A 21,042-nucleotide genomic window follows, 5' to 3' on the forward strand; every position below is an offset into this window, starting at 1 on the left:
CTCTTTAGTTTCAGACACACACAATTTTATCTTAGGTCCTGCAGCCTTTCAAATATTTATGGAGGTTTATGCTTCAGTTCTGTCACCTCTGGTAATACATTTTTCTGTGGTTTATGACATCTGTACTTAAGCATCTTTGAAGCTTTTGCTGTGCAGAGCTTTGCAAACCTAGAGTTCTGAAATTTTCCAGAGAAGCAAATGTGCAAGTTCTCCTCTGCTCTGTATTCACTGAGGATGATTACAAAGTAATCATGGCTACCTTTCCACTCAGGTATGTGTAATACCTTTATCAAGGCGTGTGCTTCCATGTGTTCTCAGTACAGAAATCTAGACTTTGGATTGCTCTCCCTACTCCAAAAATGATGCATTTTCTACTTCTCAGATATATATATTCTTGCAAGATTCTTTCTATAGGAAGCTCTTCTTCCTAGTTTCACAAGTCATAAAATACGAATATTTAGCATTTTAAATATTATCATCTGTGTTGTCACTCTCCAGGACTGAAAAGATAATGTGAGAAGTTTTCACAGAAGGATTCAAGAAGCATTTTGTGGTGAGTATACATTAGCATACTTTCCTGTGAATGAACTGGAAAGTCATTCAAAATTAGCAGAGTTCTGCTGCAAGTATGTTACTTTTAAAAAGAAGCTGTTACAGATTTTCTAAATGCTTTAGCACCAGTGAGTTTTAAATCTTCAGTACTGCTGGAGTTCCCCTCAGGTTTGTGTAGAGATGCAGACATCCAAGAATGCAAGAGCAGGTAGGTAGATGATGATTTTCCATCTATAATAATGAAGGCTGATCTGCAGCAATGTTTGTGGTTAAAGTTTTTATCTCTCAGCAGACTCCTGATCATGCCTTGCCCCTGTGATCTTTCTATCTTTACAATCCTGCAAAATACAGTGGTAACCTTGAAAATACAGCACTACACAGTGACCTTTCTTGTGCTTGTTGTATTGGAACAGAAAATGATCTTTTGTGTACCTACTAATAATGTGTGCTGGGAAGCAAATGTCACCCACCCTGATCACCTGGGCAGGTGAGGTTTGTTTCAGGGTTTGCCCTTGCAATCATAAGATTCTGCAGTACAAACAAAGCCTTTATGAAGGAATAACCTGTTTTCTCTTGGGGTGTGGCTGAAGAAGTTACAGTCTCCAGCTGTGTCCTCTGAGCCCCTGCCAGAGGCCACCAAAGAACAATTAATTGCTTCTCAGGTGCCATATTTTGCAGTTTGTTCAAATCCCTTGGGTTTTGTATGTCACCTGTGTTAAAAGGCCAGGCAGGAAGCAGGGGAAGGTCTGTGCACCACAGGGGTGGGATGTGGCTGCAGCCTTTCTGCTTTCTGCAAGTTGCAGTATTAGATTGTGTGATGGCATCATAGCCTGAGGCTGAGGGGAAGAATTGCCCGGGAAGAAATGTCTAGTGAGGAAAACAGGTTTTGGCAAAGGGTTAGAAGGGTTCTGTCTGTGCTGGGCATTAGGCAGGTCAGTGGCAGAAAGCAGGAGCAGGTTTCATGGTACTGTGGGGAGGGGGAAAAGGCAGCAGCTCATGGGAATGTGTGAATGCTGTGGGCAGGTGCAAGATCTTGCACTTGGCCTTGGCTGAACTTCATGAAGGTTGTTTGGGCCCAGTCCTCAAGCCTGTCCAGGTCCCTTTGGATGGCATCTCTTCCCTTTGGTAAATCAACTGCACCACACTCAGCTTGGATGCATGTGCAAAAGTGCTGAGGGCACACTTGATCCTGCTGTCATTGAAGAGACAGTAACAAGTCTGCTACAGACTTGTTACCAATAGTTTTGGTCCCAGTATAGACCTTTGAGGATCCACTTACTGCTGGTTTGTTTCCACCCTTCTAGCCACTTCCTTATCCATCAAACCCATGTATCTCCAATTTAGAAGCCAGAATGTTGGGAGGGACTGTTAAAGACCTTGCAGAAGTCCAGGTAGATGACATCTGTAGCTCATCCCTTGTCCACTAATGCAGTCACTCCATCATCCAAGGCCACTAGATCAGTCTGGTACTATTTGCCCTTGGAGAAGCTGCAGCTCATGTTGGCTGTCCTTAACCACCTCTCCATCTTCCATATGTTTTGATGTATCTTCTGGGATGATCTGTACCACGGCCTTACCAGGCACAGAGGTAAGGCTGATGGGCTGGTAGCTCCTACAGTCCTCACCACCTTTTTTAAAAAACAGATGTGATATACTCCATTTTCTCCAGTCACTGGGGGCTTTGCCTGACTGCTGTGACTTTTCAAATATGATGAGAGAGTGGCTGCATAATTGAGAATTGTCACCTGAATGCCTGTGTTAAGGAAACATCCCTGTCCAGCCATTCAGGAGGCACCCAGGCAGTGACACTCAGCACCTGGGCTGGCAGCAGGATTTCCTCTGGAGTCTCCCACCCACAGTGCCAGTATAGGATTTGGGACTCATGCTCCAGTAGGGAGCTAACTGGATTGCACAGCTGCAAGGCAGCCATTCCTTTCTGTGGCATTGCCTAATAGTGACAGGTTATAAATGGGCCTGACTTGGCTTGGGCTGGCAGGGAGAATAATGTTTTTTCAGAGAGGATTTAGCTCTAATGCTTTGAATAATGTCTCTCATAATTTCTGATGTCATTCAGAAAGCAGCTCAGTGCTGAGCTGTGATGATGAATTGAAAGACTTGCCTTCTCCTCTGCTACTGTGCTGGTTTTACAGAGAATGAATCACCTTTCACCTCCACCATCACCTGCTCCTAATGATCCATTACAGGTTATAGCTTTCTGCAGTGAAACCAAGGTTAACTCAACCTGTGAGGTTGTAGCATTGTGTTGGGATGATGAATTGATGATGGATGCAGAGATTCCATCTTTAATGGAGCAGTTTTCAGAGTAATTCTGTTTGTGGACCAAACAAATTATCTGTTAAAGATGAAGCAGCCATTAAATGCAGGCCAGGCCTCAAGTACTACAACCTTAGGTCCATCTGATGATGATTTATTTGGCATCCTGAGAGAGCAGAATCTACAGCACAACTGGAATCAAACTGAGACAGTTTGTTTTGTCAGGTAAGAAAGTTTGGGCATTTATGTCACCTTCCCATTTCCAGCTTCCAGCTCTCCAGCTTAGTGGTAAGTAAATGGAAGGTCACCTCTTGTCAGTGCAATGCAGGGTTAGAGGTGACTTCTAAGAAACTACTGAACCAACACTGTCTATCTGGCCAAAATGCTTGTGTTACATTTCACTGCCATTTGGTCCAAGAAATGGGGCTCTGGCCAGGACTGTACTCCTGAGGGCAAAGAGGCAGGTAAGAGTGATGGCAAAGTGCCCATTAATGCAAAATGATCTTGCTGAAAACCTGTATTTTCTGAAGCAGGTGTTGGGGACCTTAGATGTAATCCCTGTGCCCTGTGGCAGGAGAGGAGCTAGTGGCCAGTTGGAGCCCTAGTTTTGATTCTCCTTGACTGAAAGATTGTTTATTCTAGCAGTGACCTAAGTTTTTTCACTTAGAAAAAAAATGGTGGTGGTTGCCTGTGGTGGCTGGACTTGGTGAGTTTCTGCAGCCATCCTTCCACAAAGAGCAGGAGAGCTGGTGCCCATCTTTCTAGGTGAGGCCTTCCCTGTGGTGGCATGTGCCCAGCTCAGCCCTTGCCCAGCTGGAGACATCCTCCAGTCTGGGGCTGTCCTGCCTCCCCTCTCCCTGGAACAGCAGAGCCCTTTGTAAAGGAGAGTTGAGCTTAGGTAGATTTCTAGATTAACAGTGGCTTTTTGTAAAAAAAACTAAACTTTTAGGAAAGTTTGTCAAACTTCAGTTTCAGAAATGCCGGACAAAATAGCCTCTGCTCTGACAACATTTTATTTTTTCATTTTTATTATTTTAGATTGCAGGTGTTTGTCACTCACATAACAAATGGTGTTTGCTGTCCCAGCTCCCTTCTGTATCATGCTTGCTTTCCCTAGGTCTAGGTGTGTTTGTTTAAGACATAAAGATTTACAATATGACTGGCACTAACTGCTCCTGATTCCCACAGCTGTTTGTGTCTTTTTAGCTTCAGGTGCCTGGAACATGTACACACTCTAATGTATAGACCTTCTGTTGTGTAACTTAGTTGAGACAAGGGGAAAATTACCATGAAGCCTTTGTCCTGCTGGCGGTGGGGGTCCTTATTCCTGGGCACTGCTCAGCTTTTCCAGGGGAGAAAATTAACAACATGGTCAGCTGTCACAAATACCTGCTCCAAATTATGTGATGCTAGAAAAATTAAGTTGGGAAATTCTCCACTTTTTGTTCTAGTGGGCTCTGATGTTCCAAACACACAGGACTGGAAACCTGTTTCTACCTGTGCCATGTTTGGACAGCCAGATGCTGGTGCAAGGAGGGAGGAGATCTACGACATTGCCTGATGAGAGATCAGCAAGCCCTGGTTCTAATTCTGCAGCTGGAAGTGCAGCTAAGCCATGCACAGCCAGTGTTTTCCCAGTGGCCATCCCTCTGGCTGATGTGATGTCTGCAAAGACCAGCTGGCAGTAGCACACACTTAAGTGCTCCTCCAGAAAGTTACAGTACTGCAAGGACAGGCCACCATAAGATCAGACCCCATACCCAGAGCAGGGTACTCAAAAACAATGCTTGCTTCCCACATAGGAACATGCTGCTGTTTGGATTTTGCTACTAGAAACTTAATTTATCCCTTTTCAAAATAAAATAGAGATGATTGCTTAAACTAGTTGTCCTATATAACACACCCACACTGCTTTCCTCTGCTTGTTATTGTTTGCAAGCCCTGCTCTGATTTTAGTCTCAAAGAACCACAATTTTAGCCTCATATTTATACGTATCCTTTTGCCTGTAGCCTCAACTTTTAGTGTTTGTGTAATATTCAGAGTGGGGCAAAATGCCCTCCCCTTGGAGTGCATTTAGGTAGCATCTATAGTTCTTCCACACTTACCTACTGAGTTCATGTTAATTTTTAAACAGGTAGAGAAGGGAGGCTGTTTGCACTTCAGGAAATGGTCAGGATGGATGGAGTTTACATTGCAATAAATCAAATAATGTTAAGCAAATGTTCAAAAAAACCCACCAGCAATTAGAACTGCATTCCCATGTTGAACATCCCCAGTGTTAGCCTTGTGTGAACTGTGCCCACTGCCACATCTGCTGGAGCTGTTCCAGTGAGGAGCCACCCAGCCTCTCACTGTGCTGACATGGGGAGCAGGCAGGAACTAAATGTTTTGCTTTCCTTGGCACTCAGTGTTCAGTGCTGTGTGACCTGCACTGGCCCAACAGCCAGGCTACTTCTGCAGATCTCAGACTCACACCTGGAAGCTGCACAGCAGTCCAGACAGAAGCTCTGGCCCAAGTAGAGGCTTCCTGCAGATAGAACAGGTACTAAAATCCTGCATCTACTGGTCACTGTGAGAGTTGGCCCCTCACAGGAAAAGGTGCCAAGGAAAAAGCTTTCCCTTATCTATGCAAATATGTCTCAGCATCAGGACCTGGGTAATGTGAGAAGTGCCTAGAATAAAAATAGAAAGCATCTCATTGCCTTATTAACAGTTTCAGTAGTCCACTTAAAGCTCAAGCTGCAGGAAGCTCTCAGTTCCCCAGCCCTCCCCACCCCCTAGAAAGAGACTCTTCCTTGCTTATGGAGAAGAGAGGTCCATGGAGCACAGAGAAACAGTACCTGTCCTCACTACAGCAGGTTTTGGATGAAGCTTGCTCAGAAGGGGTCAGTACTGTTGAACACCACTCACTTTAGACTAGATGCAAGAAGTTTTGAAGCCTTTATTTAGTAGCAATTAAATTATTCAATTAACACTAACCTCCAGACAGCAGTTAAAATACTGTACAAAGAGCAGCTTGCCCTCTAGAAGCTCTGTACACAGTTCAGTATAAACAGACTAAGATTGAATGCACCCCACTGAAAAGGGGTAAAGCAGCTGTGCACAGGAGGCCTCACTGAGGTGCTGTACTACCTTTGAAATGCACAAGACTTCCTTGCAGGGAGTTTGCACAGTACAGACACAGTCCTGTCCCCCTGCCATATTCCACCAGGTCATTCCTGGACTGATTAGGTTCTTGCAGTGGTGCTGGGCACCGGAACTTCTAGTGCATGAAACAGATTCTTTTAAAACCTGTTACTAGTGTGCAGTTCAAATCAAATCTGTAGATATTTAAATGGCTCTTAATTCCTTAAATCATAAGGTTGGTAGCAAAACAGGAGAGCAAAATTCAAAACACACTGCACAAAACATTGAATAAATAACCTCTGAGTAATGTTTAAACAACTGCATTACTGCTCCAGAGATGGGAACACTTCTGGAATCTCCTGAGCAGAGCTCAGGCTTCAAGGGAATTAGTTTAGTAAAAGAAAAGTCACTTTATGAAAAATTACATCTTTACAGAAGTGACACCCTTTTCTTCATTTAAGAATAGAATATTGCAATTACTTTGTGTGCTTTTTAAACATTCCCATGTCACAATAAATAAAACCAGTTTTACTTGTGCCAATGTTATCTACAAAATAAAGTATTCACAGAACAGCTGAAGGTGTTCTATTCCTCATACACCACAACCTAATATAGGTGTACTCAGGGCAGCTTGAAACCACAGCAACTTTGTCCAGGCAGGATCCACCATCAGCCAGAAAAGTTATTCCCCTACCTTTAGGACTGCAGATCATGTACCACCAGATTTATTGCAGAGATGCTTAATATTCTGTTTGATAACATGTCAGTATTTTCAGGAGATAAGTAGAACAAGGGAAAACATTAAAACAGATTAAGACTTATTTGTATCAGTCAGAGGCTCCTTACTGCATTTTAATAAATATCAGGTAAATTAAAGTAGTTTCTGTCCCAGTAGTTGCCAGAGTAAAGCCAGTCCTGTGTACCAGTGTGGGGATTGGGGCCTTGGTGGAACCATCTGCAAGGAAACACACAGCATGTTAATGAAGCTATTAAGACTCACTTGTACAAGTTTAGAACTACTTTGCTGCATCTTCAGCAGATGGTATAAAATACACAGCACAAAATAATTGTTGCAGGAGTCTTCTTGGTTTTAAATTTGAGTTTAAAGTCATCTTCAGTGATTACATTTCCTCATTTGCAACACTACTTAAACGTCTCTGAGATGGAATTACTGACACCAGTGTTTTGCCATTTGAAGCTGCCAAGATTACTGCATAAAAAAGGACAGATACAGCTTTATTTCAAAGCAGTTTTGAAAAACCATTCTGGCATGCACAAGGAGTAAGTTTTTGCAAGACATGTAAACACCACAAGCACTGCAGTCCTGAAAACAAATATTATATCCCTGGATCTAAATTACCCCTGTTTTTTTAAAGCCTTGTTTTGCAATGCACTTCATCATAGAATTGTAGAGTGACCTGGGCTGAAAAACACCTTAAAAACCATCACCATCTTTGACCTTTCTTTTCTGAATAACCTATATGTAGAAGCCCTTTGTGTTATTTTTTTTTCAATGCTTTGCCAAGTTCCAGCTTTGCCTTGGCCTTCCTTACCCCATCCCTATATAACTCATTTCTCTGTTCTTCACAGGTGACTCGTCCTTGTTCCCACTGCCTGTGCATTAGCTTCCTTCCCTTCGGTTTGACCAGCAGGTAACTTGGAACAAGTGTGCCAGCTACCCTCAATGAGGATGAAACATCACCCACAGGCTGCAGGAGGAGTTCTGGATTATTATAAGTTAACTGTTGTGTTAACACTGTTGGCAGCAGGAGACTCAATCTCAATGCCCAGAAAGCTGATTCCATCTGCACGGAGCAACTTGCAAGCTTTTACTAAGCTTGTTATTAATAGAAACACTGATGTTGAGCACCTGCTTTCTTTCCTTTCTTCTCTCCTCCTGCTTAATCTGGAGGCACCATATAGCACACAGTGAATGCCGCTTTCTGTTTGGCCCAGTTACTCAATCTTGTGCCTCAACAGCGCACAGTACCAGACCTCAAGCATTTTGACTTCCTTCTGTATTTTGCCAAGCCACATTTATGGCATGAGCCAGCTTGGTAGAAGCCGTTTCTGTGGTAATGTGCTCCACAGCTTCCTTTTACCTCTCACTGACCACAGAAACCAGTTGTTTCTGTGACTCACTATAGTGACCACACTCACTTAAGTAAATGATCTGTGTGCAAGGCAGCCTGTTTAACTCTGCTCTTCCCTTCTCCAGCAATGTTTCAGAAGAGAAAAAGCACATTTGAACCACACCTGACTTGATCTCTTTAAAAGGTAAAAACCCAAAGGCCACCAGTACTGCAGGGTTGTGTTACAAAGCAGGGCAGCTAACAGGCAAGTCTTGCTTGGCTCAAAGGACTTGAGAGAGCTGTGTGGGAAGAAATGCAACAAAAAAGTCAACAGAAGCCATTCACCCCTAGTACTGTACACAGCTCACTCCTGCTTCTCCTCCCACAGGAGGAGTCAGCTATTCCCAAATAAGAGGTGTCTGGATTGGCTTAACTGTCCATTTCATTGGAGACAGCAGCTCATTCCAGAGCTAAAGCCAAACACTTGCCGTGAGACAGGGCTATAAGCACAGTGACCTCACCTCTCAGATTAAGAAATTCTACCAGCCCACAGCTCATTAGTGTGTCCTCAACACTTGCACAGGTCAGGACAGAGTGCCCCTCCTCCAGTATCCACCTACTTCAATAGGAAGGAGAAAGGCAATGGGAAGAACTAAGCCTGAGAGACCTGTAAGACCTAAATCAGTCAGTGATGTGGGGAAGATGGGACAGGCTTCACCAAAATTAACAGACCACTGCTGTATTTCAGAACTGAATTAAATATTTTTACTCAAGACTTAAGATTACTGGTCAGCATCTAAAATAGTAAGTGTTCAACATTAATCACCTCTTGAGAAACACCAAGACCTCACTTGTAAACTGGATTCAGTATAATAAAATTATATATTAAAAAAAAAAAAATAATCACTGTGCACTTTGGAGAATTGTCTTAGGAAGGAGGAATTCTACCAGACAAAGCAAGAAGCCTGTTTTTCTGTGGCAAGGAAATGGCAGCAATTTAGATCTGAGCTCATAATGCACTGCAGAATAAGACCTACAGATGACCTGGGAACAGGTAGGACACTTCTTCTTCACAGCATGCACTTTTACCCCCATAGCACAACTCTCCTTAAACTTAACATTCATCGTTTATAGGCAGCCACACCTGGCATTCCTACTAAAGAGATCAGACACCGGGAATTTTCTGCCAAAGCTTAAGAAACATCCTGGAAAGCAAAGAGTTCTTAAAGGATATCCCAGATTCGTGCTGAACAGGTTTACACAATCTGCACAACAGCAGTTGCAGAACCTTGTGAATGGCATCTGTGCTAATTATATAACCCAAAACCCACAGCTCCATGGGATCTCCCCAATTTCCAGCTTCAGGTGCTTCAAGCTATATTTAAGCTACTTCAGGCACCTGGAAGAGTACTATGTAACTATCCCAGGTTTGAAAATACCTGGTGAGAGCTAGAAGCACTCTGAATTCAGGAAAGGAAGTGAAAGGTGCAAGGCTGTCCAGCACTTAGAAGCTTTACAAAGATGTTATTCTCCATCAGTCTCTATGCAAACAAACCCAAACACTTCAGGAGAGCAGGCATAGGAAAAAGACAAAGGCAGACATGTCCAAACCTGGGATTTTGGGATGATGGGTGACTTCATTTCAAAAAAAAAAGAAAAAAAAAAGAAAAACGTGATTTATTGTTACAAATACTTTAAAGATATTTAATCCAGAGTGTCTGACTGTATTAATAATACAGAAGAGAAGAACCTTGCTTATTTAAAGTTTAGCACTACTGTTGTTTTTTCTGAGAGGTAATGCCAACTCACTACTATGCTTTTAAATAGACTTTGCCTGGTCAAACTTGATTTATCTCGTCACATTTTCACAGTTACTTCTTAGCTTGTGTGTAAGAGCTCCCAGCTGACTCCTCATAGTTTAAAGAAAACCCCCAAAAAATCCCCAAAACATCCTGGCAGGTCCCTTGTATGCTAACTTCTCCCTTAGCTCCTCTTTTGTAGTTAGGGGCCCCCTCCATAAGAAGGCAGGGTCTTGGATAACTGGGTGATAAACTGTGAGAACACAGCATTGTCAGCACAGAGCCACGGGGCTGAGAAGTCATGGGCAAGCTCACAAGGAGGGAGCATCTCCTCTTCTCTTTGGCCAGGCATGCAAATTTGAGGCAATTAAAACTAACCAGCAACAACAGTCCTTACCAGCAGCCGTCAGAGGTAACATCTTTGTCATGCCAGAAGCAAGAAGTGCTCAGAGAAGACAACAGTTTGTGTTTGCATATGGGTGTGCAAGCAGTGAGAGAAGGAACCAGAGCAAGCCTGGCGCTTCCCTCTGGAAGCGCTACATCCCGCTGGGAGCGAGTCTGCAAACACAACGGCAGCACTGCAGACCTGCTGCTGTCTGTCTGCTCTTCATGCTGGCACAACACTCACTGCATGTCACCAGTGGAGACTGTCACCTAGCTTGAATGTTCAAAGCCTTTATGTAACTACACACACACACACAGAGGCAAGGGCACCAACCTCGTCTTCCAGTCTTCCTCTGACTTGGAACGATTTTTGCGGGCAGTCCTCTGTTTTTCCTCTAGCCTCTTCTTTTCTTCACTAGCCAGATCTTGAAGGAATAAAAATACACAAAAATACAGAAGATATTAAAGCATAATATATAAGACAGGGACATTACTTAATCTGACCCAGAAAATAAATAAGGGCAGTAGTAGAAAATGTCCATTTAAAAAGCCATCTACAGAACATGAAGGTTACTTTACTGGTTTTGTCTAAGAGCAAAGCCAAGCCAGCATTTGCAAAGGATCAGCCAGTGGCATCCTGGTCTTTAAGACTGCTAAATATATATTTATCCATAGGCTGAGGACTATGGAAATATGTCTACATGATAGCAAATGTGAGCTAAGGGAGGTGGCATACATCGAATTTATTTCAGTAGGAAAACTGAATATATGATCAATTTATTTCAGAAATCTGGCCACCTGCTTCTTGTTGAGTTTTCAGTTAAGTTGCTACTAGTGTCTAGTTCCTCATCACCAGAGGTATGGAATACTCGTTTCCATATTAAAAAGAATTGTCTCTGCATCATCCCTTCATTTTTTTTTGTAATGTACTAATGCAGCATCCCAAACAAGCAGAGCAGTTGCTTCTCTTTGCCAAGAAAGGATGATCAGAAGGTCTGAGGAGTAAGTCAGACTCAGAAGCAGATTAGATGAAAGTCAATCTCACTTTCCTGAATCCTCTAAAAGCATTTCATACACAAGTTTTCGAAGAATGATTTTCTTAACTATTTCTACCAGCCATTCCCTGTCAGCTACTAACCCACTGTGTATTACTAGCTGCAATTCAAACTTCATGCTGCTAGTGTATAGTGAAGGAATATGGTCTGTTGCTAACAGCATAGTTATTTGCTCTTTAAATTTACACAGATAAATTACTGGGGATGCTCTGAACCAAATATATCCATCATCCTGGCCACAAAACAGTTGTGCAGGCAGGAGAGAGTGGTTGTGGGAATTCACTGATCTATCGTAAAAGCCTCAAAGAAATGGTTATCAGCTTCTGAGTAAAAAGAAATAAAACTGCACAACTGCACTGTGTTACACCATGACACTGTTTTTTATTGCTAGATCTCAGACTACTTACAAGAAATGTCATAGTTTTTGCCTTGTTATACAGCTGAAACCAAATCAGGGTTTCATGACTTACCCAATCAGTTAGCAAGCCAGAGAAAACACCAGCCCCCATACTGTTAGTCTACAAAGCTTACCAGCCTGCTTTAATGGTAGTCTAAAAGCACACTGCTCCTATTCACTGAAAGTCTCATCTTGTATTTCTAACTCACTCTTCTAGGACAGCAGAGTGTTCAACTCCCAGTGAAGTATAATTTTGTGTATTATCAAGTGTATTTTTTGGCACTGCAGTTTCACTTTAATAGTTTTGACTGCATTTCTCAGAACTGGCACAGCAAAACACTTCCTCTGCATCAGGCTGAGGGAAACAGACAAACTGAAAAGTTCACAAGTATTTCCTTAACACTATGCAGATATTGTTTATCAACACTGCTTTGGTCACCAGTCTAAACCACAGCAGGAGATATGGGTGACTATGAAGAAGATCACCTCCATCCCAACCATCCCCTGTACAGGTGGGTGACACCCGAAGCTCAACACAGCCTGCAGAAGGTTGTGGTAAAGAGTTACTGCCTGGCAGCATGGAGGAATGCATGGGGAGATACTTCCTCTGGCTGTTCATCTAACAACTTTTTTCTCAGTCCCTCAGTTTTAAGAAAAAACAAAACCCCCTTTGCCCATAACCGAAGTTACCTATTTCTCCATTTTCCATAGCTCTGATATCTGGTCGTAGCCGGCAGTCAGTTTTGGGAATGACACTCTCCATTTCTTTGTCCAACTCATTCAAAGCCATGGCAAAGCTTGTAAAATTATACATCTGAAATTCAGAGACAAAGATGAAAGGTGACTTTATGACACCTCTAGCTACTGTGTTAATACAAAAGGAAACTGCTGTCTAAAAACAAGCATCCAAGTGCTTTTGTATTACTTAATCAGTCAATATAGGATTGCTCAAGATACCAGCAAAACTGCACTGTTTTGGATCACCTACAGGCAGTGTAGGTGATCCTTGCTGTTTCTGCTTAAGGAGGCCAGCATCCAATTACTCAGTGCACTATTTCTCTCTTATCTTCTTTTTCCAGTCCTACTAGTATTTTCTTTATCTCCATAGAGAGATGTCCCCCTAGATTAATGCAGTGGGGGCATCTTTTCTGTACCAATTATTTCTCTTCTCATCTGCACATAATACCCTTCTATTCTGCCTAGGGGTTCTCCAGCTTCACAGCCCTTCCCACACCAACTTGTGCCATGCAGGTCTGTCCTTGGAAATGTCTGGCCTCTAATAAAACCCTTCAGTGTGATTTCTCACAAGGCTGGTGCCTCAGTGGGGGAAGCAGAGTGGAGAGAAGAGGTGGGGAAAGGCCCCATGCCACTATCTACATGAAGCATCCCATTTTCCAGAGAAATTCCACTGATCCTAGATTGATCTCTGTGGCAATTATCCTTCCAACCCCACATTAGAAAGTTACAGTTGTGGTGGGGAGGCTTGTTGCAATAAACAGGCAAATCCAAACAAAGACAGCAAATGGATGTGCTTTGTGTAAACCATACAGAGTAACAGGATAGCACACACTTTCAATAAGGAGAAGCATAGCTGACCTGTGCTGAATTTGGAGGTCTTGGAGTTATCTTCCATAGCAAAACACTTCCAGGAATAACATATACACTCTCAGAGTCAGGCAATGGCATCTCATCTGATTCCTCGGTATTGCCCACCTAAAGGCAGCACACAAAGAAAAGAACGGTGCTTTGAAGTCATGAACCATTTACACCCAATCATTCCAATACTGGAACTTACAGAAAATTATTTCCTTGACTAAAGGTGAGTAATTTCAGTAAAGAAACTTTTCTTGTCAAGGATTGAGGCATTCACATAGCACACATACTCCCAATTCCCTCCCAAAACTGTTGGTAGTTGAACACTACCAACAGTTTCTTGCATCAACATCTTTGTAGATGCAAGCTGGATGTTCAAGCACTAAGAAATGTCAATTTCTCTGCCTCAGAGATGTCCTCTTTCCTCAAGTACAAGCATTTTCATGCCTGATACTTAACTTCACTTGTGCTTCATTAAAGGTGAAGAATGAAAGCCACATTTCTCGTCCTTCCACAACAAAGAAACGCCAGCACATAGTGCAGATGGTGCCCAGTTTGTGCACAACAAAAAGCCCTTTCTACTGCTCTGTGCCCAGCAGAAACTTCCTTTGCATTAACCACTGCAGCACTGAAATGGCAAACTGCAATGTGAAATTAATATCCTAAATTAGCTACAGCTTCTGGAAAGGGTAAGAAGGGTGACACATACAAACTTGAGGCAGCTGTAGGCACAGGACTTTTCCCAGAAAGTAAAAAACTCCACAGAGGGTTACTGGGGCAGGAGAGTAATTGGTGATCCCAGTGTAGGTATGACCTGAACTAGATCTAAACCATTTTCCATTTTACACACAGCTTTAAAGCAGCTGGGCTCTGATGCTGCTGACATTAATTCCACCACAGAAGTGGATGCTGGAAGATCAAACTAAAGCCATGCTGGACAGTGACTAAGGCTCTCCCAAGAAAACCTGGTGTCACAATCACAGCTAAAAACAGCAGCATGTTTCAGAGATCATTGGAGATTAACACCAAACTTAAAGGCAACTAATGCTTTAAATGTTTGGCTACAGGCCAGCAGCTTTAATCCTGCTGCTAATAGGCTTTGCTAGGCCATGGTTGCATCAGATAATACTGAAAACATCCAGTACCCAACATGCACTCAGTTGTCCTCTGAGATGATTCATGTGTTGTACTTCCAAGAAAATCAGAAGTAGTAGTAAAGATTCTGCTTCACTGAGCTTTTAATAATGAAAGTTAGCAGAACAATGTGCAGACCAGGTTCAGCCCCTCAGCTCTTAGGAAGACAAACAGGGCTTTTAGTTGACTGTATCTGAACTGTGCTGGCAACCCGTCATTCTGTTCTTTAAATTATCCTCATCAATCCTTCAGAAATTGAGAATTTGAAGCAGAACACATCAGAAAATTATCCTTGAATCAAAACAAAGACAATTCAATATCACACTGCCAAACTCCAAGCCTTTTATAGAAAGGCTACAATACACAATGCAATTTCTGCCTTGTTGAATACAAGACTTTAAAATAGCTTAAGAACTACAGAGAAATAGGTAAAATGTAGATTTTCATGTGCTCTTGCCACAATGGTCCATATTTTATGCTCAATGCTACTCAAGTATTCAGCATATTGCTGTGAGGATAGTTAACAGACCTGCCAAAGCAAAACCTCTAAAATGAGATGTCTTTAAATGAGGCATGTATGAGGGCAATTGCTGTTGCCTACATTATTCTCTCCCATGTATTTGCATTGAAAATTCTGTATAAAATGCTTCATCTCAATTAAAAAAAGACTGCAGTTCATTCAGAGCAGAACCATCCTGGCCTAACTGTGGGTCTACTATAACTCTTCTGATGTTAGTAAAATATCACCTTTGCATACATGAAGGCTTTGTCTAGATCCCTGAAAAATTATTTTCCCCTAAGTTTTATTCCTATAAAAATGAAAGGGATTCAGGGGAAAATCTAGGGTAAGTTGCAAAAGGACTCTCATCTGAGCAGGTTCCCTCAAGGAAAGCAGAAGCACTTCTTGATTAGTAGCAATGTAGCACTAAGTAGCAGAAGTAATATCTGGAAAACAACAACTACATAAATCTGGAAATTCTACTGAGAAGTTTAAAAAGCCATGTGCCTTCATGCCTGAATGAATCCTTCCCTACCATGAAGGGACAAATCACATCCAGACATTACACATGAGACTTGGCTCACCTAAATGCCCCAAAACCATAGAATATACCAGCTCCTCAGGCACAAGGGACAGTGGGAGTACATATTCAGCACAGACTACCTGGTTCATACCTAGCCTAGTTCATACAAACCCTATTCTACATAGAAAGAGTTCTGGTAATTAAGTAGGAAAAGCATTTTCCTAGAGTCAGAGCAACACTGCAGCTTGAGCTTTATGCAACAGGATGCTGCATTTCAAAGTGAAAAGCAATAATAATCTTGAACATTGTTGGAAAATGCAAACAGGCAGCTGAACAAACACACAGGGTGTGTTTTTCTTTATTCCTTCTCCCTGGAGTTCTCCAGGTCAGACTCCCAGAGAAGCAGCAATCCCCAGTGCTTTACCACTCTCCTGATGACAAGCACTGGAGCAAGCTCAGATACAGCAACAATCTGAACCTGCACAGGCACAAGTGCTGTCAGAGTTCTCCATCTCTTTTCTTCATAAGTTTCTTCAAAAATTATCAACACCCAAACAAACAAACAAAAAAAAAAGGCTGCAGTCACCAAAGGGGAACAATCCCTGTTTAAACTGCTATCCAAGTGACTGCTCTTCACCAAGTTGTGTGTTGTCACCATCACCATTCATCCTAAACAAAAAGCTTACTGCTAATCAGAAGTTTGGAAGAATTATGAATGAGGTTTTTTTCACAAGAGAAAAAAATCAATTGTGAAAAAAATTAAAATTGCCAGCACTTTTACAGCTGTGAAAATTTAATAGAAAGCAATAAAAAAATCCTTATAAAAGCTGGAAAATATGATCTTCCATCAAGTTAAGAAACTAATCTGTCCTGCTTCTAAGAATCAAAATCCTCCCACTAGAATATGGCCCAGAAATGGCCCAAGTAATGCATATGTTATTTCCTCCATGCAACTTTGGAGGAAGAAGCAGGTAATGAACTAGACAGTATTTCAATCATACCAAGTTTTGGGAAGTTTGAATATCAATTCAAGAGAAAAAAAGCATTTCATCCCTTAATACTGGTACTTATCCAATCTATTTTGTATCCTGCCAGGAAAGAGAAGATAAGTGAAGGAAATTGTAGTGCTCTTAAATGCTACTAAAACATTTAGCTGTCTTATCATGCTTTTGAGATCTCAACTCTTAACATGATTAATACCTGTTTACTGCTTTTCTTCTCTTCTGTATTTTTCTTGTCATTTTTCTTGTAAGCTTCGAATGTAGCTGGGTCAACACTGTACAAACACTCAGTCCACTTCCCATACAATGCACAGAGTTTCTTTTTGCTGTCAAAAAAAGGAGACTAAGTTTAAAAAGGAGCTTAAAGAGATTTATTTCCTCATTTCAGACAAAAATATGTGAAAGAAGAACTTTTGAGGGGAACTTTAAAACTCCATTACTGGAACTGCAGAATTCATAACCCTGCTGTTGCAGGTTCTTGCCCTTGACAGACTCTGTTAAAGGCATTCAATTCCACAGCTCCCCTCAGAACCAAGGGCAGTCATTTGTTTCCCATTTGGAATTAAGCTGTTACCTTTTGTCCTGAATGTAACCTTCAACTTTGTGCAGTTCCTTCCCAAAGAGGCCACAGGGCTTGAAGCTTAGTACACATTTTTCACCAGTTCTAAAGGCAGAACAAGAGAGCACTAATTACTTCCAAATGCTTTTCCTTTTCAAACTTGCAGGAAGTGAAAGTGCTCACACTCCTGACTTACTTATGATTAGTTATTTCCACATTTCCATACTGCTCAATCCAAAGTTTGCCCACAATGATGTTATGCACACAGCAAGTAGGGTTTGTCCATGTGTAGGCTTCATTGTGCCTAAAGGAAGGGAATAAAAATTAAAATTCTGTATCCATGTACAGGATGTCTGTCCTTCAATAAGCCATCATCATTCCAAGTCTTGAAATGGGCATGGCAATAAGTCAGTAAACCCAAGAAGTTTATTAACCTGTTGCTACTGATTTTACCAGCTCCTTAAAACAGTCACTTTGGTGCAATCACTGTTAACATGGAAAGATATGAGGAAAGCCAACAGGACTCAGGCATGCTGGCTTTAGCAGAACTGATGTCCAGGCACTTGGAGAACATCCAGGCCCAGGTCCCCACTGGTGCATGCATGGGGAAACAATGGTAGTTCTTTTTATCTTCCCCTCCCCTCCTCCCCACAAAGTGATCTGCCCCCAGGCTTTAGGATGTGGGTACTGGACACCTCCATTCCTAAGCCTGAGACTAATTCATTCTAATCATCAAGGATGAGGCACTGTACCCCTTCAATTATTACTGATCCACTTACTCAAGAAGCTCCAAAGTCATCGTGCCTTTTGGTTCTGCTTCCACACTCTTGCCCCAGAATTTGAGTTTAGGATAAATTGATCCATGAAACACAAAATCATTATTTAAGCCTTCAGCATAGAAAGCACTTATTGGTGGATGATGGCTGACTTGCTCTGAGAGAAGTCTAAATCCAAGATCATCTCTGCAAAATAAAGATAACCAAACCATGTACCTACATATCAAGTTGTGGTTGGTTTTCCTGAGGTGAAAGGGATAGTTGGATCCATGCATAGTTGCTGTACTCAGTGCAAGACATAATTAAAAGCCTAGGTTAAACTGAAAAGATCAACTAAAACATAGAACATCCTCATCCTAAATAACTAAGGACTTAATATAAAAAAGAAACAAGAACTACCAGATCTGATGAGTCAATATAGCTACTTTTGATATTGATCTCTTTCTTAAATCTTCACCTAAACACAGGCCAAAACATTAATTGAAAGAAAAATCTGCCTTAGGTACAGCTACACAGTAATAGACTCATGCTGCTTATTAGGTACTCTGAACACTCCTGTACACTCTCTTATGTACCATGCACATTTTTCATTCATAAGGTTTTGGGGAAAAATTAATTTTTGTAGCTAAAACTTGCTTTTAAACCTGGCAAATTTCATTTGCCTGCTCTGAATTGAAAAGTTAAGTAGTTTCTCTTCACTGAAAGGTCAATTGGTGAACATCAACACACAGTGCATGCACCTACAGCAGCTCTTGGAAGCTTATGAGCTGAAGTGCAGTCTGCAAGCCAACTAACAGATCTAATGAAGCATCTCTGCCATGGAATACCCCCCTCCAGTGCAGCTCTGTTCATTACCTGATCAGTTCATAGGTCTCTCCAAGCAATGGGTTGAACGGCTTCCCAGTACGTTCCCACTGCGAGGCTACAGCAGACACAGCAAATGCAGCCACACACTGCTCAGAGGAGTAAGGTCACACAGTTAACCAACAGGAGCCATGGTCTTACAGAATATCAAAATACTTTCCTAGACAGGTGTCCTGGTTTCTGCTGGGATAGAGATGATTTTCTCCCTAGTAGCTGGTACAGTGCTGTTTTGGATTTAGAATGAGAATAATGCTGATAATTCACTGATGTTTTAATTGTTGCTAAGCAATGACTACCAACAAAGCCAAGGACTTTTCAACTTATTATACCACCCCACTAGGCTGAGGGAAACAAGAAATCGTGAGGGGACACAGCTGGGAGAGCTGACACATTGACCAAGGGGATATTCCATGCCATATGACATCATGTTCAGTATATAAATAACCTAGAGGGGGAAGAAACCTGGCCAGGGGCTCCTGCTGCTTGAAAACTGCCTGGGCACTGGTCAGTGGGCAGTGCATGACTGCACTGTACATGACTTCTTTTTATTATTCAAATTATTATTTCTTCTCCTTCCCCCCCTTACCAGTTCTATCCCCCATCCCATGGAAGAGGTGGGGGGAATCAGGGTGAGTGAGTGGCTGTCTGGTATTGAAGCTGCCTGCTGGCTTAAACTGTGACAGTTCTGGTTCTTTACAAACTTCCACCACATGGGTCACATGCACCTGACTTACTGTGCACCTCTGGATACTGCTTCTTGTGCAGGGCATCATAAATCACCTCCAGCAGGGCTACTTCCCTCAGGTACTGATACCTTTCTCCAAGGCGCATCACTTGCCTGGGTGACGTATAACATCGCCCTTGAAGGAATATCTTCCCTTCACACCTGACATGAGTCACCTCCACAGTGACTTGTGTCACTTTTCCAATCCCTCTGTCACTGTCTCAGTTCCTAAAAAGGGATCCTACCTGATTGGCTTCCTTAATCTCCAGTTCCAGACTACTGGCTCTGTTATTACCCCAACACTGGAGCAGGCTGGTGACAGACAATGTGTTCACCTGGACGACAGCCGAAACACTTTTGTGTAACTCACAGCTCACTCAGAGATAGGGATTGTGTGGGTACTGCCTCATGTATGAATCCTTCATCTTCCTCCTCTCCAGTCAGCAGCTATCTCTCCTCTTTCTCCTGTTCTCTCATTACAGCCCTGTTTCAGAGTAGCCTGTTTTCTCTACATCTTTCTCCTGCTCCCTCTTGGAAGAAACCCCTTTGTCCCTTACTAAATGAGCTGATTTTTGCTTCTGACACTTCCTCTTGTGTATAGGGGTGACTGACACCAGCACAGGTTGGTTCTTAGGTTCAGCAGTGGTGCCAGACACAGGAGTCGGAGTAGCTCCAGTGCCTCTTGTTTTATTGTCAGATCTGGAGGCCTTCTCTTCCCCTTGAGGGAACTGAATGTACTGAACAGAGCTCATTAGGCCAGGGCCAGGGCCCAGCACCTTGCAGTGATTTCTGTCACTATAGAATTGCCAGGGTGACAGCATACTTTTTCCAAACACTTTTTTAATTTCTCAGGATTCTGCACTTGCTAAGGAGTGAAATTTGAAGATGTTGGAATACCCACTATCCTAGTGCTTGCCCAGACTATCCCACACACCCTGCCACTCACAGCTTTCCAGCCCTGGGGCAGATCTCTGGGTCATAACCCCAAATAGTTGTTTTACTGTAAACAAGACCGGAAACACATTCATGAGATGCAGCAAAGGAACAAGTGGATTTGATATCCTGATGATATTGAAAATTCTCAAGAGTTAATCAGCCTGGAGGAGAAGGGGATGATGGAAGAAGCTATCTCCTACATGGATTGGCTCTCTGGCAAGAAAAGGCAAAAGGTGTAACTATGAATGGTTTCCTATAGATGGCTCCCAAGGTGTGGAAATGCTGGCAATGCTGAGTACTAGCGCCAGCTCAGACTCACCACCAGGAATCATAAGACAGTGTTACAAAGTACAAGAAAATGTTAACCTTAACCCAGCCCCCAGAGGTGATAAAAACAGCGCAGCAGGGAACATATACAGCAAGTTAGATGTTGCATAACCCAGCTCCGAGAACATTCACAGCAGCAAATAAATCAACATTGCAACCGGGGACTACCAAACTAATATCATAAATGCTTATAACAAATTTGCTTTATTATGCTCTGGTCAGATCCATTGTTATCTCAACCCTTCAAGCTCTGCTCCTTGTGGGGTGCCATTGTTGCAGTTTAACCCAACAGGATAAACCACACATTTGCTCACTCAGCTTCTCCGTGGCACAAATGGGATGGGGGATAAAAAAGGTGAAATCAGTGGGTTAAGATAAAGGCAGCTTAATAGGGCAGAAAAGCAAGGGAAAACAATAATGATAAAATAATCACAACCATCACAAGT

The 21,042-nt window shown here is 42.3% G+C and overlaps 1 protein-coding gene across 3 annotated transcripts in view; it reads right to left on the reverse strand.

Moving 5' to 3' along the window:
• Nucleotides 1-5,748: 5,748 nt before the first annotated feature.
• The window catches only part of OSBPL1A (oxysterol binding protein like 1A), a 77,646-nt gene continuing 62,352 nt past the window's right edge, over nt 5,749-21,042 (reverse strand). For 2 of the 3 annotated variants that reach the window (XM_071418351.1, XM_071418352.1), the window contains exons 21-30: nt 18,601-18,698; nt 17,749-17,931; nt 17,166-17,273; nt 16,985-17,074; nt 16,610-16,736; nt 13,257-13,373; nt 12,351-12,474; nt 10,543-10,633; nt 9,637-9,660; nt 5,749-6,908 (exon numbers count right to left, since the gene is read on the reverse strand). In XM_071418351.1, the coding sequence (XP_071274452.1) occupies nt 6,806-6,908; nt 9,637-9,660; nt 10,543-10,633; nt 12,351-12,474; nt 13,257-13,373; nt 16,610-16,736; nt 16,985-17,074; nt 17,166-17,273; nt 17,749-17,931; nt 18,601-18,698 (1,065 nt within the window). In that variant the 3' untranslated portion in view covers nt 5,749-6,805. The remainder of the gene's footprint in view (nt 6,909-9,636; nt 9,661-10,542; nt 10,634-12,350; nt 12,475-13,256; nt 13,374-16,609; nt 16,737-16,984; nt 17,075-17,165; nt 17,274-17,748; nt 17,932-18,600; nt 18,699-21,042) is intronic. The other variant, XM_071418354.1, reaches the window with a different exon arrangement.

Source organism: Agelaius tricolor, unplaced genomic scaffold (genome assembly GCF_023055355.1).
Source record: "Agelaius tricolor isolate 1412-34295 unplaced genomic scaffold, bAgeTri1.0.p SCAF_2, whole genome shotgun sequence".
In the NCBI taxonomy this organism is placed as follows: domain Eukaryota; kingdom Metazoa; phylum Chordata; class Aves; order Passeriformes; family Icteridae; genus Agelaius; species Agelaius tricolor.